At 40.9% G+C, this 17,505-nt stretch overlaps 1 protein-coding gene, 1 long non-coding RNA gene and 1 pseudogene across 10 annotated transcripts in view; 1 reads left to right on the plus strand and 2 right to left on the minus strand.

Annotated features, from left to right (window-relative positions):
* LOC149991172 (uncharacterized) overlaps positions 1-17,505 on the plus strand; it is a 34,579-nt gene that overhangs the window by 7,195 nt on the left and 9,879 nt on the right. For 2 of the 7 annotated variants that reach the window (XR_016508634.1, XR_016508633.1), the window contains 2 exons: positions 4,268-4,375; positions 6,704-7,049. This is a non-coding gene — a long non-coding RNA (uncharacterized LOC149991172). Of the gene's footprint in view, positions 1-616; positions 795-4,267; positions 4,376-6,691; positions 7,050-17,505 lie in introns of those variants that run through there. The other 5 variants (XR_016508631.1, XR_016508632.1, XR_016508635.1 and 2 more) reach the window with 4 other exon arrangements.
* Positions 2,456-4,178, minus strand: LOC149991173 (inactive protein-arginine deiminase type-6 pseudogene; annotated as a pseudogene).
* The window catches only part of TMEM185A (transmembrane protein 185A), a 61,412-nt gene continuing 53,286 nt past the window's right edge, over positions 9,380-17,505 (minus strand). For 2 of the 3 annotated variants that reach the window (XM_090265099.1, XM_090265100.1), the window contains one exon: positions 16,794-17,155. In XM_090265099.1, coding sequence (XP_090121225.1) covers positions 16,911-17,155 — 245 coding nt within the window. In that variant the 3' untranslated portion in view covers positions 16,794-16,910. Of the gene's footprint in view, positions 9,489-12,273; positions 12,340-16,793; positions 17,156-17,505 lie in introns of those variants that run through there. The other variant, XM_090265101.1, reaches the window with a different exon arrangement.

The following is a 17,505-nucleotide window of genomic DNA, read 5'->3' on the forward strand; positions in this document are numbered from 1 at the left end:
GCCTTTGCACCCCTCCTTAGGAGGGAAGAAAGCATCTGATGTCAAAAAGATGCAAGGGTGACATAGATTTCCTACAGGAGACAGGATTGCTGGACACTATCAGCCACTGAAAGTCTCCTCCATTGCCTTTCAGTTGCCTGCTTCTCAGACCCAACCTCGCCCCAGGGCAGGGGGACTCACATAGGAACTGTTGCATATTTGGTGTGTGCAGGGGCCGTGAGACCTTAGACACAGAAAGAATAGATACGTAGTACGTGGTCCCAGCCACTCAGAACCTTAAGACTTCCTGCAGGGCTTAGCAGGGTGACCCTGAGCCTGGCCATGAGGGGGTTTAGGGCTGAGAGAACCACAAGGAACTGGTAGGGCACCCTGAGCTTGGACCCTGGGTGTGGCAGAAGTCCCAGTCAGATTGGTAGCAGTGTTCCCTTCCTCCAAATTTACCCCAGAGTGCCCTGAGATAGCAATCCTACTCCTCTCAGCGCATCTGGAAAGCACATTGTAGCGGAAGGCATAAACTAGCCAACCCCCCAACCCCCACTTCCACCCCCTGCCCAACATTGCACACAGACATTTGCCTGCACACAATGACCAGTTCTGTAGTTTTTCCATCCTATAGATAAAACTTTAAGGAGGAAGGAGCCAAATGCAGCAGGAACTCCAGCCAAGGCCACTTGATCAAATCCTGAGCCTTCTGAAGGACCACATAATACACTCAGCATCTACCTGGAGGAAGCCTAAGGCCACTCTGGTTGTTTTTCTCAACTGCACCTCCCTGACCTCTAAAGGACATCAAGGTCAGTTGTCACCAGTCTGACTTCTTTCCTCCATTATCTCATCCTCCAGTGGTTCTGAACTAACAGCATCCATACCACATGTGGACATATTAGGATTCCAGGATCTCAGGTCCAACTCAGCCGTACAGAGCGAGTATATGCTTATCAATAAGGTCCTCAAGGTGAATTGGGTGCATACTACCATGCATTCATGGCAGTTTGGTGGTGCTTTGCGCTTCTACCTTCTGTAGTCTGTGACTCCCTGAATTCAGAGTTGGGTCTTCCATAGACAGGAGTAATCAGGCCAGATTTCCTGAGTGGAGATTTTCTAAGCTCCCATTACTGACTGCATTCCACATAGCAAGAGCTGCTTTCCACTGTCCAAAGTAACTGAACTTTTTCTCAATTTTACGTTCCCAGCAGCAATATATGAAGCCTTTAATTTCTCTATGTCCTTGTCAACAGTGGTTATTACCTGTCTTTTTTATTATAGTCATACTAGTGGTATAAAATGGTATCTCATTGTGGTTTTGAGTTGTATTTCCCTAATGAGTAATGATGTTCAGCATCTTGTCATGTGCTTATTGGCTATTTGTAGATATTCTTTGGGGAAATGTCTATTCAAATCCTTTGTCCATTTTAATGGTATTTTTTTTTGTCTTTTTATTGTTGAGTTGTAAGTGTTCCTTATGTATTCTGGATACAAGTCCCTTTATCTGATTCATGATTTGCAAATATTTTCTCTCATTCTGTGGATTGTCTCACTTTCTTGAACACAAAAGTTTTACATTTTGATCAAGTCCACTTTATCATATTTTTTGTGCTTTTGGTATGATATCTAAGAATTTGTATAACCCACAGTCATAAAGATTTACTGCTGTATATTTTTCTAAGAGTTTATAATTTTGTCTCTTGCATTTGGGTCTATGATTCATTTTGAGTTAAGTTTTATATATTATTTGAGGAAGGAGTCAAAATTCATTCTTTTGCATGTGCATATCCAGCTTCCCCAGACTTATCTGAATTATCTGAGCATGCATATTGAAAATCAATTGACCATAGATGTAAGGGTTTATTTCTAGATTCCCAAATTCTAATCTGCTGATCTATGCTAGTATCCCATAGTCTTGATTATTGTAGCTTTGTAGTCAATTTTCAAGTTGGTAAATGTGAGTCCTCCAACTTTGTTCTTTTTCAAGTTTGTTTTGGTTATTCTGGGTATCTTTGAATTTACATATAAATTTTAGAATCAGATTGTGAATTTCTGAAATAAAAGCACCTGGGAGTTTGATAGAGATTGCAGGGAATATGTAGATAATTTAGAAAATGTTGCCATGTTAACAATATGTCTTCTGGTCCATAAACCTGGGATCTTTTTCCATTTAAGTCTTGTTTAATTTCCTTCAACAATATTTTGTAGTTTTTTGAGTATACAAATCTGTCATTTTTGTTAAACTTATTCCTGAATAGTTATTACTTTTGATATCATTGTAAAAAGTTTTCTTTTTTCTCTTTTCTTTTTTCTTTGTTTTGCATTCAGAACAGCTATAGCTTTAATGGGTAGTTAGTAACCACTTATCAGCTGAAGACAGTTGCCATCTTTATCCAAAGGGTTCAGGCTGGCAGCCTTTGCCCTCCCCCCACCACCACTGGATTCTGAGGGACAGAGGAACATGGTAAGGAAGGGGTGTAGTGTCTCAACTTTCCAGTGCCCCCCACCCGCAAGCAGGCAAGGGCACGGTGACAGTGGGCCCTTTGTGCTGGATCTGGTTCTAAGGCATCATCATCCATCATTTGTAGGCAAAGGGCATCTGATGGATGCTGGCACAAGCACAGACATCTCCGATTTCAGTCAGGTAGAAATCAAAGTCATCAGTGAAGGTGCATTTGAAACCCTGGGGCTCCAGCAACTGGCATACCTTTTCTTCCAGACAGAAGGTACCCTTGATCTGGGGCCCAAAAGGCTTGGAGATGCCCAGGTTCTTGCCCATCACAACCACCCACAGCAGGTTGGGGAAGTAGGGCCTGGCATAGAGTTTCTCAGTCTGCTGGCTGGAGGGGATGTTCATCAGCTGCTCCAAGCAGAAGAGCTGGGGGATGTCAATGATGTCCCTGTCCAGCAGGCCCAGCTCCTGCTTCAGGATGTCTCGGTTCAGGTTGATGCACTTCTCCACATAGTCATTCTGCTTTCTCATGTTTTCATCAACCAGAATTTGATTGATGGTACTGGGCTCTCTTCCGTTAGAGATGATCCTCCCTCACTTCTTCAAACAGAGGCATGTCTCCATAGCCCTCCTTCTGTTTCTCCTGGAAGAGCCTGTAGCAGGAGCTGGGGCTGGCCAGGAGCAGCCAGAAGCCCTTTTTGCCCTCGCTCTTGACCTGTGTGGGGATGAAGCACATGAACTCATCCATGTGGCCGGTCATCAGCCAGTCTGAGAAGAGTTCCACCAGGGCCTGGACTTGCTGGGCATAGAGGAAGTCCCGGAGGTCCTTACTCATGTCCCGGCCCTCCTTGCTGGAGTAAAAGCTGCTGCCAATGAGGATCCTGCCTAGAGGATACTCTACCCCTTTGAACTTGACAGGTGGGGACACACTCAGGTTCCCAATGGAATCCATGCTGGCCACCCTGTGGTCCTTGGTGCATTGGATCATGCAGCCAATCCCTGGGCTCAGTATTTCATGGGGAAATCTTTGAGCTTGGCGACCCGAGGGTTGTTGAGGACCAAAGAGTCTTGTGGGGAGCCTAGGTGTAGCAGGCCATCTTATCCTGGAGCCACCTGCCCAGGTGGTTGGGGTCCTCGTAGACACCTTGCTGTTACTCTCCTCACTGAGCTCCATCACCGTGTTCACAAAACCTTGGACCTGCAGCTCTCTGCTTGGGTAGACCTCAAGAGGCATCCAGGTGCTGGGAGTAAAGATGCAAGGAGCCACCCTGAACACTACCGTGTCCTTGTGTACCAAGGTCTCAAGGTCTCTTGAGACTCTTGCACCAGGGGGAGAGAGTAGGAAATCAGGCCAGAGAAGCTGGTGGATGGGAACTCTGTAGCCTCCACATAGGTCTTCAAGGGGCTCTCCAGGGGGGGGAAAGGTGTAGGTATGCTGGTCAGGCCCCAGTACCAACTCAGAGCTGCTGGAGCCATCTTCTTGGGGCCGACAGACCATGGCCTTCTTCCCCTCTACCTTGGAGGTGTGGAGAACCAGCTGGTGGTTCCTTAAAATGCTGCTGGGCCCCTGAATTGTCAGTAACATCTGGGACAGATTCTTTATTTCCTCTGAAGAGAAGACCTTCTTGGTCTTGTCTGTGACCTGGCCCCTATCAGCAGGACTGCAGTTCACAAGAAAGATGGCACCCCAGCCACTGGGGCCCCAGACCCAGTTTTTCTTAGCTCATTTGTCACTGGCCATCTATCATTTACTTTGTTAAACTTATTCCTAAATAGTTATTGCTTTTGATGTCATTGTAAAACGAACTGTTTTCTTAATTTCACTTTTAGTTTGTTCCTGAAGAGTGTATGGTCTCCACTCTTGTCCTGGATATCAACATTTCCAGAAAAGACTGGCTGCAGCGACTGCCTTCCTGTGGCTTCCCGGGGTCTGACCAGGTTTTTAGTGTGAGATACACTGGAACAACACTAATGAATATGTGTGAGGCAGCCCCAGGAATTCTAAGAAATAACTGGGTCATGTTTTCAAGGACATAGAGGGTATATATCATTCAAAAGTGGGTGCAACCATGAAGTTTGGATTGTTACTGTTAACACAATTCTAAAGGATATATGAAACTGTATTCATAGACAACAGAATTGTGTATAGAGAAAATCTTAAGGAACCCATCCAAAACTACAGGGACTAATAAAAGAATTAAGCAAGGGGGATACGATATCAGTAAATACAGATCAATTGTATGTCCATGTACTAGAAATGAACAACCTAAAAATTAAGAAAACCATTTCATTTACAATACCATTGAAAGAATAAAATAAGACATAAATTTAATAAAGTGAAAAGTGAAACTATACTGCGAACTACAAAACATTGTCAAGGGAAATTAAAGAACACCGAAAGAAAGGGAGAGCCACGATCAATGTGGCTCAGTTGGTTAGGCATCATCTTGCAAAGTAAAAGGTTGCTGGTTCGATCCCTGATCAGGGCACATGCCTGGGTTGTGTGTTCAATTCTGGGTCAGGGCGTGTATGAGAAGAAACTGATTGGTTTCTCTCTCACATTGATGTTTCTCTCCCTCTCTTTCTCCCTTCCCCTCTCTAAAAATAAATAAATAAAATCTTTAAAAAAAGAAAGTGATAAACATACTGTGTTCATGGGTCAGTAGATGTAATATTAAGATATCATAATCCCCAAATTGATCTATAGATTAAACACAACCCATATAAAAATTTCAGCAGGCTTTCCTTTTTCTTTGTAACAATTAGCATGATGTTTCTAAATTTATATTGAAATGTAGAAGACTCAGGATAGGTGAAATGATTTGGAAAAGAGTCAAGTTGGGGGATAGAACTTTATTTTTTTTCAAAAGTTACTATAAAGATATAGTAATCATGACAATATAATTTTTGTATAGGATAAACATATAAATAGCCATAAGAAAATGGAGAGTCCACAAGTAAGTCCATATATTTGTGGTCATTGATTTTCATCAAAGGTGCTAAGAATCACAGTTAAAGGGTTCTGGGACAAATGGATAGCCACCTACAAAATGATAAATTTATATCCTTATCTCAGATCATACCCAGAAATTAATTCATAAGAAACTCTCTTCAACAACTTAGATTAGGTAAAATATTTTTCAAATATAACACCAAAAGCACAATCCATGAAAGAAAGAAAAAAATCAATAAATTAAATACCCTTTCACTTTAAAAGGCAAAATTAAGAAAATGAAAAGCCATAGACTAGGAAAAATTATTTGCCAATCATATCCCTGATAAGGGACTTGTTTCCAGAATATGTTTTTAAAAATCATAAACTGAATAGTAAAGGCAAAAGAGTCAATGTCTTAAAACTGTACACAGAAAAATTTTATATGCCCAGCAATTCCACTACCTAAGAGGAAAAAAAAATTTATTCAGCCTAAGATTTCCGTAACTGAAAAGGAAAGCTATCCAAATGTCTATCAACCTGAAAAAGAATAAACCAAATGTGATATATGATGAATTACTATTCAACAATAAATAAAAACCTATTGATACACGCTATAACAAGGATCAGCCAAATAAAGACATATGGTATGATTCCATTAATATGAATATTTGAGAAAAGACAAATCATTAGAGACAGAAAGTAGATTAGTGGTTGCCTGGGGTGGAAGATGAAAACAGGGTTTCACTAGAAGTGGCACAAGGAATCTTATGCAGGTGATGGATATTTTCTAACACTTGATAGTGATGATGGTTGTGCAGCTCACTTGATTTAATAAAAATATTTAATTGAGCACTTCAAGTGGATAAACTTTAATACTATGTAAATTATATCTTAAGTTTAAAAATGATTCACTTGTATCCATAAATGTATATATATATAGAGAGAGGGTGTGTATGTCACTCATTGACTCATTATTACTTTATTCATTTATTCATGTACTGAGAATCTATTAAGTGCTAGATATTGTACTAGGTTCTAGGAATACAGTTTGGAACAAAAAAAGAATACTATTCTTAAGGAACTCTTATCCTAGCAAGGGAGACAAGCACGTTTCAGTGAATATTTCCCAAACTCTATCTTTCAGAACACAAGTATCCTAGATGTAAGTAATAGGTCAGTCAGCACATATTAATGGATATTCTTCTATGTTCCAGGCACTGTGCTTGGCACCAGGGAATTAGATGTACACAACAGAGCCATTGCCTAGGGAAGGCAGCCTGTAAGGTAGCCCTCAATGATCCCAACATAATTTTCATAATTTTGAGTTACAGCCATCAAAACTTCACCAACTGATGGGATGTGAAATATAAGGAAACAGGGCATTCAAGAAAGACTCCAGGAATTTCAGCTTGAACCACTAGAAACCAGAGTTTCCATGTTCCGAAATTAAGAGGTAAGCAAGTGGAGCCAGACTGGGGAGGGAAGGGAGAAAAAGAAACAGTTCAATTATCCTTGTTATGTTTGAGATTCTGCTAGATAACCAAGAGGATATGGGAGTCTGTGGTGCACACCAGGAAGCGGAGTCCCTGGCAGGAGGGTCTGGTCGAAGCAGTGCCCTCTGCATCTCCCATTCCTGAAGCAATGTGGAGATGGATTGCTTCTTCCCCTTGGTGAAAGGTAGGGACAACAGATGGGAATGGGGATGTGGAGCATAACCCCACCAGGGACGTTAGCCCCCTCTTAACTGAAGAACATCATGGAACTAACCTGTCTCATGAACCCATTTTGACCTTGTTGGATTTCCCTGGGATATGCTTGTGAACAGTCAGTGGAAAAGAGAGAGCTACTGAGTACCTGTGTGACTTTGGAAAAGTAACTTAAGCTTTCTGAGTCAGTTTCATCTTAAACATGAAGGCTGAAAAGGTGAAGGGATGAAGCAAAATAAAAAAATAAATGTCATAGACACAAACAATAGTGTAGTGATTACAAGAAGGAAAGGGGCAGGGGAAGGCAGAAGAGGATAAAGCAGTGATAAATGGTGATAGATGATTTGACTTAGGGTGCTGAACACACAATAAACAGGTGATATATTAAAGAATTGTACACCTGAAACCTATATAACTTAACCAATGTGACCCCAATAAATTCAATAAAAATTTAAGAATAATAAAATAAAATTGAATACATAAAAGATGAGGATATGGGAGTTTGGAACGCAGAAGAGTTGTTTTTTTCCAGCAGAAAATATAAATTTAAAAAAATAGCTTTATTGAAGTATAATTGACATACAACAAACTTCCAAAAATATACAATTTGATAGTTTTCACATATGCATATGCCAGTAAAACCATCACTACCATCAAAATAATGACCATATCCATCATCTCAAAAACTTTCCTGACAGAACTTTGTACCTCCTTGCTCTTTTCCCTCTCTTTATTTCCATTTCCAAGAAACCACAGATTTGCTTTGTGCCATGATAGATTTATTTGCATTTTTAAACATTTATATGAATAAATGGAAGTGAGATGGCTGCATCATATGATAGGTGTATATTTAAATTTTCAAGAAACTTGCAAACTGTTTTAGAAAGTGGTGTACCATACTACACTTTCACCATCCAGGTATAAGTGTTCCAGTGATCTACATCCTGGCTAGTGTTTGGTATGGTCGCTCTTTCAATTTTACGTGTTCTAATAGGTGTGTGGTGGTATTTTGTGATTTTTATTTGCATTTACACAATGGCTAATGATGTTGAATTTCTAGTTAAAAATGACTGTCATCTGTACATCTAGTTGGGAAAATGTATGTACAAATCTTTTCCCGTTTTTTATTGAATAGTTTGATTCCTTCTTATTGAGATTTTAGAGTTCTTTGTATATACTTGGTGTAAGACTTTTATCAGATATGTGATTTGAAAATACATTCTCTCACTGTGCTACTTGTCTTCTTACCCTCCTAATGGTATATTTTAAAGAAAAGTTTTGAATTTTGATGAAGTCCAATTTATGACATTCTTTCATTAACAGATTTTTTGTTGTTGTAGGTAAGGAAGTATTGACTTCTATATAAATAGACCAAAGATGGCCCCTATGTATCGGCCTAAAATGGCCTCCGTGCTGTTTAGTTCTTCATAGAGGCTTGGGTTGTTAGTGCAAAATCCATTGATGCCAAGCTCAAATTACATATCCAGTTGCTTTAAATATAGTCCAAATAAACATATTTTTAGTCATTTAGAGCATATCTACTTTGCATACTCCACAAAATATACCCAGCACTTGCTAAAAAAAGGTGATGTGGGAAATGTCTAGACTGAGAAAGAATTAAAAGAATTAAGGGACCTGAACAATCAAAATGTATAGAACATATTTTGACACTGATTTAAAGAAACTATTTTAAAACAAGTGTACATCTACCAGAAAAGTGTGAAAAATAAGTGGACATTTCACTGTATTAAGGACTTATTTAATGATAATCATGTTGGCTTTATGTTTCATAAAAGAGTATTTATGTTTTAGAGATGCATACTGCAAGTACTTAGAGATAAAATAATATGATATTTTGTAGATGCTTAACAGTATTCCAGTGGCTGAGATCTGAGGTGGTAGGTAGGGGTATAGTTGGAACCAGATTGGCCATGTTTGGAAGAGTGTTGATGCTGGGTTTCAGATATATGGGGTTTATTACACTATTCCCTACTGTTTACATGTCTGAGACTGTCTATAATAAAAAAGTTCTTTTAAAACAATCTTGAAAAAATCTTTAATGATATACAGAACTGAATTGAATCCATTGCAGATTTTTTAAAATTAGCTGTTTTACTCTTTTGTCTTCTTTATTAATATATTTCCTAATATATATTCAAAAATGATAATGCTTTCAAGATATATAACATATAAAGCAAGATTGCTTTTATCAATAATTGCTTTTAAAGGAGGGGAAACACCTTAAGGTATAACACTACAGAGAAGCAAAGCAAACTATGAAGCAAAGAATAACCAACAATGTTTTCAAAGAAATATATAATTTTATTTGTAAATAACATGCCATTACATTTGAAATTCTAAGTAAATGGACCATTCCAATAGATTCAAGGTCTTCCCAGAAAGTATCCATCTGTGTAATGTGAAAAATAGAGAAATTTATTGAAGAAGATACAAGAAACATTGTACATAGGACAGTGACACCCCAGTCCTCTTCAAAGTAGGCACCTCACACAGTTCTTCCAGTTACCATCAGCTGTCCCATAGTATTTTCCTGAATCTCATCAATGGTCTGAAATCTCTTACCTTTCAAAGGTGATTTTAGTTTGGGGAAGAATCAGGAGTCACAGGGCACCAAATCTGGGCTGTAGGGGGCTGAGTCACCTGGGTGATTATGATGTTTCACCAAAAAGCTGCATGAGACATGCATGAGTGGACACATTGTCCTGATGAAGCTGCCAATTACCATGTGCCCATAGGTGCTGCTTTCTGAATCATCCAAATAGTTTCCGTGGAGGAATGTTCAAGCTTAATGCCAAATTTGATCCAGACTTGTTGCTCTACTCAGTCATTTTGAATATGATGACCACAAGTACCCATGCTCACTCAACAGCATCTACTGTCCCCACTGACTAGTACAGTGAAGTCATCATTATTTACGCATGTGTATTCCAGTCCACGCTCCTTGGCTGTCAGGTTATATCAATGTTACACAAACCATTCTCATTATATTAACAATGGCTGGACATTTTCCAGACAGACCTCATCGTCGTCGGCAGCCGTCCGTCTCGAGAGACGATGGTGTAGCTTCTTAAGAGTCTATCTGCACCGCCGAGAATGGCTGTGCAGTCCGACTCGGGAGTGACATCGTATCTGTCTCCTCCCGTGTTGAATCGACATCTTGCGATGACGCTGAAGCTACAGAGCCTGGGCAGGGTGATATGGAGGGTCTGCTGTTGCCCATGCAGCAGACCCCCCCTCTCTTCGCAGCTGAAGGGTCCAAGGGAAAGACGGAGTCAATACAGCTTGGCTTCAGGTGCGCCGCAGGAGTTGCCGGTGTTGACTACAACGTCAAACCGCCTTAGGGACTCCGGCTCCAGATTTTCTGTCAGGGTTTACTCCCTTAGCCTTTCCCCTGAAGAGGTATGCCGCAAGGCAGCGGAGGTTTTTTGGAGTCAGAGTTTTCCTTCTCTGATGTACCCTGACTGGAAGATCGAACCAGCGACACTTAGCTCGCAGGCCGACGCTCAATCCACTGAGCTAAACCAGCCAGGGCCAAGACAGAGTTGTATGGAAAATAAGACAGTAATTAATAAATAATAATACAAAAATAAACTCTGTGTTTTAAGTACTCACAACTCTAAACCTACTTTTGCTCCACCCTGTGTGTATGATCAAATAGATCCACAAAGAAATAAAAAACTTAAATTCATTACAAATTGAAACTGTATCCACCCTAAGCTTGAGCAACCCTAAAATGTTCCAGAATAACACAGTTTTGCTGGTCACTTCTACCAAATTATTGGGAAGAATTCAATGCTGTCTTAGCTAGTTCTTTTGAACCATAAAAAGTGAGCAATTCTTCAATTCATTTTCCCAAGCTAGTTCTTGATTTAAATACCATAGGAGGACCCCACCATGAAAAGAACACTTGAGCCAAAAATACTCACATAGCAGCAAATACCCTAAATAAATTAATAGCATATTTAACACAGTAGTGAATTAAATGGACAAACAGGTCATGTTCAACGAATGAAAATATGATTTAACATCAAAAACTTCTTTAAATTCCAATCCTCTATATTAACAAATGAGCAAAAGAAAAACATTTGATCACATCAGTTGGTACAGAAAAATTCTTTGAAAGAAATTCAACATGGAAAAAACTATTAGCAAAATGAGATTAGAAGGGAATTTTCCTTTCTCAAAATCAACTGCAAACATGCTTAAGTGTGAAATGTTAGACACATTCTTGTCAGAGATATGTCGTGTGTGTGTGTGTGTGTGTATTCTATCACCGCTACTTTTTGAAGTTACAATGGAACACAAAACCAGAGCTATGGATATCAAAATAAAGTATAGGTATGAGTACTGAAAAGAATGAGTTTAGCCCTGGCTGGTGTGGCTCAATGGATCAAGTGCCAGCCTGAAAACCAGAAGGTCACTGGTTCAATTCCCAGTCAGGGCACATGCCTGGGTTGCAGGCCAGGTCCCCAGTTGAGGGCATGCAAGAGGCAACCACACACTGATGTTTCTCTCCCTCTCTTAAAAAAAAAAAAAAAAGAATGAGTTTAATATTTGGTGTAACAAGGTAATCACCTTTCTAAGAAAGCTGAAAGTAATGGGCACATGAAATGTTCAAATGAAAAAGAGACTTCGAAAAATAGTGCATAGAAGATCAACACAGCAAAATCAAGAGCCTTGCCAAACAGAAGCAAAAATTATTTAGAATATGTAATAGAAAGTACTTTGTTTACAACACTAACAAAATCCAAAATTTAACTAAGATGCCTAACAGATCAATACAAAATCCTTATGAATGCTATACAAGTTTACTGATAATTTGGGGGTAAAGGCCCTCCAAAATGGAATACTATGTTATATTCATTGAGAGAAAACAAAATATTGCAAAATATCAATTCTGCCTAAAGATTTACCGATTTAGTGTCTGACCCATAGCTGCCATCATGACAAGCTCAGACTTTGTTTACCACTCCCAAAATTAATGATGGAAAACTATAGGGGAATGAATTTAAATACACCCCCACAATATAATAATTAGGCTGGCCAACATGACAACAACAAATGATGGTGAGGATGTGGAGAAGTGGGAATTCACATTCATTGCTGGTGGGAATGCAAAAGTACAGCCTCTTTGGAAGACAGTTTGGCACTTAAAAAACTAAACATACTCTTACCATATAATCCAGCAATCATATGAGTATTTGCCCAAAGGAGTTGAAAATTCACATCCACATGAAAACCTGCGCACAGATTATTTATAGTAGCTTTACTAATAATTGACAAAACAGAAGTAATCAAAATGTCCCTCAGTAGGTGAATGGATAAATAAACTGTGGCAATCCAGATAAGGGAATATTATTCAACACTAAAAGAAATGAGCTGTCAAGCCATGAGAAGACATGGAAGAACCTTAAAAGTTATTGCTAAGTGAAAAAAGCCAATCTGAAAAGTTTACATATTGTATGATTCGTACTATATAACACTCTGCAAAGGCAATATTATGGAGATAGTTAAAATGTCAGTGGTTGCCAGGGATTGTGGGGGAAAGAATGAATAGGCAGAGCACAGATTTTTAGTGCAGTGAAAATATTCTATACAATACTATATGGATACATGCCATTATATATTTGTCCAGACCCATAGAATGTACACCAAGAGTGAACCCTGATGTAAGCTATGGACATTGAGTGATAATGATGTATCATTTCAGGCTCATCCGTTGTTACAAAAGTATCACTGTGGTTGGGGACATTGATAATAGAGGAGAGGCTATGCATGGATGGGGGTTAGGGGTTATTGAGAAATCACTGTACCTTCCTCTTTTCTATGTACCTAAAAGTGTTCTAAGAAATGAAGTCTTTGAACACACACACACACACACACACACACACATAAATATGAACAACAAAATCTAAACAACAAAACATGAAAATGCCTTGGAGGAGACTGCAGGCTGTGATATGCTGGTATTTGTGTATAGAGGTGGGGACATGGGCAAGAAAGCAAGTTTGGAGGGGCTATAGGCTGCACAATGCAGATGACAGGATGGGTAAAAGAAAAAGTTTTAAACTTCTGTCCCTACTTCACTGCACAAATATGAGGCCCTCAGACCACAACCGCCAGTAGCCCTGGGGAAATAGCAGGACAGCAGAAAAATGGGATGATTGAGGCAATTAACTCCAAAGTCTGTGCTAACAACCTCATGAAACAATCCTAGTGAGTGACTGGCATTTCAAAAGTTATTATTCTAATAGAATATAAAGAAGTAAACTATCAAATATCACAGTGAATCATGCAGCATAAGAATAGATATCCTCAAATAAAATAACATAAATGTATGACAAACATGCATGCCTATGTGTTTATGTGGTATGTACATATATGGGTATTTAAGCACATGTAATCTACATTTTAGCCCTGGCTGGTTTGGCTCAGTGGATTGAGCGTCGGCCTGCGAGCTAAGTGTCGCTGGTTCGATCTTCCAGTCAGGGCACATCAGAGAAGGAAAACTCTGACTCCAAAAAACCTCCGCTGCCTTGCGGCATACCTCTTCAGGGGAAAGGCTAAGGGAGTAAACCCCGACAGAAAATCCGGAGCCGGAGTCCCTAAGGCGGTTTGACGTTGTAGTCAACACCGGCAACTCCTGCGGCGCACCTGAAGCCAAGCTGTATTGACTCCGTCTTTCCCTTGGACCCTTCAGCTGCGAAGAGAGGGGGGGTCTGCTGCATGGGCAACAGCAGACTCTCCATATCACCCTGCCCAGGCTCTGTAGCTTCAGCTTCACTGGAGAGGACACTCCAGCGTCATCGCAAGATGTCGATTCAACACGGGAGGAGACAGATACCGGGTCACTCCCGAGTCGGACTGCACAGCCATTCTCGGCGGTGCAGGTAGACTCTTAAGAAGCTACACCATCGTCTCTCGAGACGGACAGCTGCCGAATCTACATTTATGTTTATATTACACACACATTAGGTAGAGATGTAAAATGTATTAATATCCCTGCACTCCACAAGGCAAAGGTAGGTAAGTGCAAACTGGCAGAACTTCTCCAAATCCTTGCTCTTGCTCAGTATCTTTAGTAATAACTAACCTTTAGAACACAGGGTTTCCAAAGTGTCAGCTGAGCTAGTGAAGAGAGGCCAAGGGAAGGGAGTAGTCTCTGACTCTTACCTCACATCCTGGGTGCTACAGCTCCCTCTCTGGCATCTGTCCTGGTACTGTAAGCATTCTCTGCAAAGGTTGTGAGGACCCTCCAGTGAGGACTGAGGGGTCAACCCACCTCAACACACAGGACCCACAGAAACCAACTCCAGGTGCTACTGTTGGCTCTGGGGGACCCTGAGCATGATTGTCAGGCTGAGCAACCCCTGCCTCTACCTCTTCAGGGAACCTGCGGAGTCACAATCTTGGTCAGAGTGGCACAGATTCAGATAGGGAGAGGACATAGGCCCAGGTCCTGCTGAGTCCAGGTGGGATCCACCAAGAGTTCTTAGCCACCTTCCAACTGAGCTCTGAATGAGATTTGTTAAAAGACTTAGAAGGCTTAGCCCTCTCTTCTCTCCTACAGTTGTCTCTTCCTTTTCCTCAGAGGAAACCACTAGCTGCCACAGGTGGCCAAGGCATGTAGGGGAGAGTGAACATCCCTAATGAGTCTTCAGGTATTGTCCGAATATGCATTATGCAGAGGGAAAGAGGCGTGTTGCGGAGATTGTACTATTGGCTGGGGATCCCTGGCAACTCGGTCCTGACATTTCCCAGCTACATGACTCTGGGCTTGTTACCTGGGCTTGTTACCTGACCGTTCTGAGGTTCCATTTCCTCATGGGGATAATAGCAGTTTCACCTGCTTCATAGGTTCCAGAGAATTCAATGGAATGTACATTAAGTAGCAAGGTATCTGACACTAAGCCATAGCTACTGTGGTTGCCGAAAAGGGTGTTTTGTCTAACAGCAAGTCTGAAACCTAATGAGCTTTAGAAATGATCCATCTGTGGCCTTTTACTCCTGCAGGAGATCATCTTGACACCAGCAAGTGGTGGACTTCCTTGTTAGGTGCTGCAAAGCATGGGCTGAAACACCATCTGTTAAATGCCTATTAAACTGTAGGCAGCTAGGGTGAGCTACACAAAAATCACGAAATTTTATTTCTTCATAAACAACACTCAGCCACTGATGTTTCCAGGCAATGCCTTGGGAACACTAAATAGCTGATTTCAGTTTTAAACTGTCTTGGAACCCAAGAACACTTTCGTAAGGCTAGGCTCCTGAACTGTAACAATTGCAGAACTGCATTCTCCAGCCAAGAGTAAAATCTCTGTGACACCACTTTCCCTCTGCGTACTGCATGTTTAGGATGTACCTAAAGATTCATTAGGGACAGGGACTTTCACCCACCTCTACATGATGACTCAGCCACCTGTGGCAGCTAGCAGTTTGCTTCCCTGCTGGTTCAGAAAAATTTTTAGTGTTCCATACTGTACGTAAAGCAAGACCCACACAGAGCACATTGAAAATGAAGAACCAGTTTATTGAACAGCTAAAAGGAGCAAAAATAGTAGATTGATCTACATTTGTTATACACCAAGCAGGAAAGGCTACACCATTCTTAATGTCTCCCTTGCCCCCAGAAAGAACAGTCTAGCTGGAGGCGAGGGCTGGGCTAGAGTCATGTATATGGTGGACATCAGTTGAACACGGTTTAGGCAAGTTAGCAGATGCCTGCCTTAAACCCTTCACTCTTCCTGGATGAGAATGTCAGTGCTCCTTTTACCCTCTTTTAAAAAATGGCCTACTTGTTTCTTCCCGCTTTGACACTTGCTTAGCTTCACCACCAGCTCCTGGAGCAACTGCCCTCCTTAAAAGCACGGGTCCAGCCAGAAGCATTCTTGTTGGAGGCAGACAAAAAAGCCTCATATCTTCTCATATACATAATTCCACTGGCTGTTACTAGTCTCAGCAACTTCCTCCAGTGTTCCAGTTTCAAACAGTGCTTTATAGTTTTCTGGCAAGCCAATATTCCAAGAATGTTAGAAAAGCACAGACCTTTTCTTGCTTATTCGAGCTATTCTGGCAGTAGCAGCTACTATGTATGTGGAGAAATTCAAGGAGAAACAGCGATGTCCTGTTAAGGGGTGGCACACAGTGGGTGGGACAGGTATGCCACCAACTTCTACTTCTAAAACAGAACATATATGTCTCCAGTACAAGCTTGTAAAAAAATACTTTAACAGGATATACTGTACAGAACTAGGATTTAAGACTATATTACAATGCTAAAATATTTGTATAAATACTATACAAGCACAGAGTCACTCCAATAGAAAGGACTCACTTATGGGGGCCATTAAAAACTGCTGTCAGCATGCCCAAAGAGAAACTACTTCCAAAGCAGGAACACAAACAGTAATGATGGTGTGGATACACATGTAATGCCAGAAAGGCCTATTTACAGTTCATACTGACTACACCACAACAGGAGAATTTGAGCTAAGGTGAGGCTGGCCCAGTTTAAAAATACATTTTCAAATAACACTTTTGATAGGAATTTTAGAACTTTGAAAACTAGCTCTGTAGATGTTACTTCTACAGGTGGCCTAATCAGCCACCACCAATGGGTCTGAACCAGCTTGATCTCTCCCTCTCACACATGCTCCTTCCAGGGCATCCACATCCACTGACACACCCCCAAACCATGATATGGAAGTACCTGGAGTTCCAGTTCTAGTTCTGGGAGGGGAGACAGAGACAGAGGAAGGTGGAGGAGTGCATGCGTCCCGGTGAACTTGCGTTCTGTCCCAGAAAGTGGTGTCTAATCTGGCATTTCAATGTTTAATTTGGGAGGTGGGAGGATGTACTTCCCAGGGCTCTGGGTGATAACTACCCTGGTCTTCTTTCGAAACAGAGGAGCAATTTTAGGAGGTTCTGGAACTGGGGTTTCTTCTGTTTCCTCATTATCTTCATGATGGAGGTCATAGGATATGTTTCCATATTCTCTCAAAAATGGGAAGATTTCAAGGAGAAACTGACAGAAATCTTTGCGAATACCAAACCACCCTGAAAAAGAAGATTGTACTTTTTTCAAATACTAGCCTGCACTGCATTTCATATTATTTTTCCTTCCTGAATAAGTTTTATCTTGATGTCTTAGAAATGAAGAGAGTAAGGCCTAAATACCCAATAAGGAAAAGAAGTCAGATCTGAGCTCCATGCTGCTCCAAGTGAGTTTCTTGGACCAGCCATGATAGTGTCCCTGGGACCTTGGTAGGGATACAATCTTGGCCCAGCCCATACCTCCTAAATCAGAATTGGTGGGCAGGATAGTCTGCTTGCAAAGCCCTCCTATGGCTTCTGATGGGTGTCCCAGCTTAAGTGCTTGCTCTAGTGAATCTCAAATACCTGCAGCA

Source organism: Furipterus horrens, unplaced genomic scaffold, assembly GCF_987537825.1.
Source record: "Furipterus horrens unplaced genomic scaffold, mFurHor1.1.pri manual_scaffold_17, whole genome shotgun sequence".
Classification (NCBI taxonomy): domain Eukaryota; kingdom Metazoa; phylum Chordata; class Mammalia; order Chiroptera; family Furipteridae; genus Furipterus; species Furipterus horrens.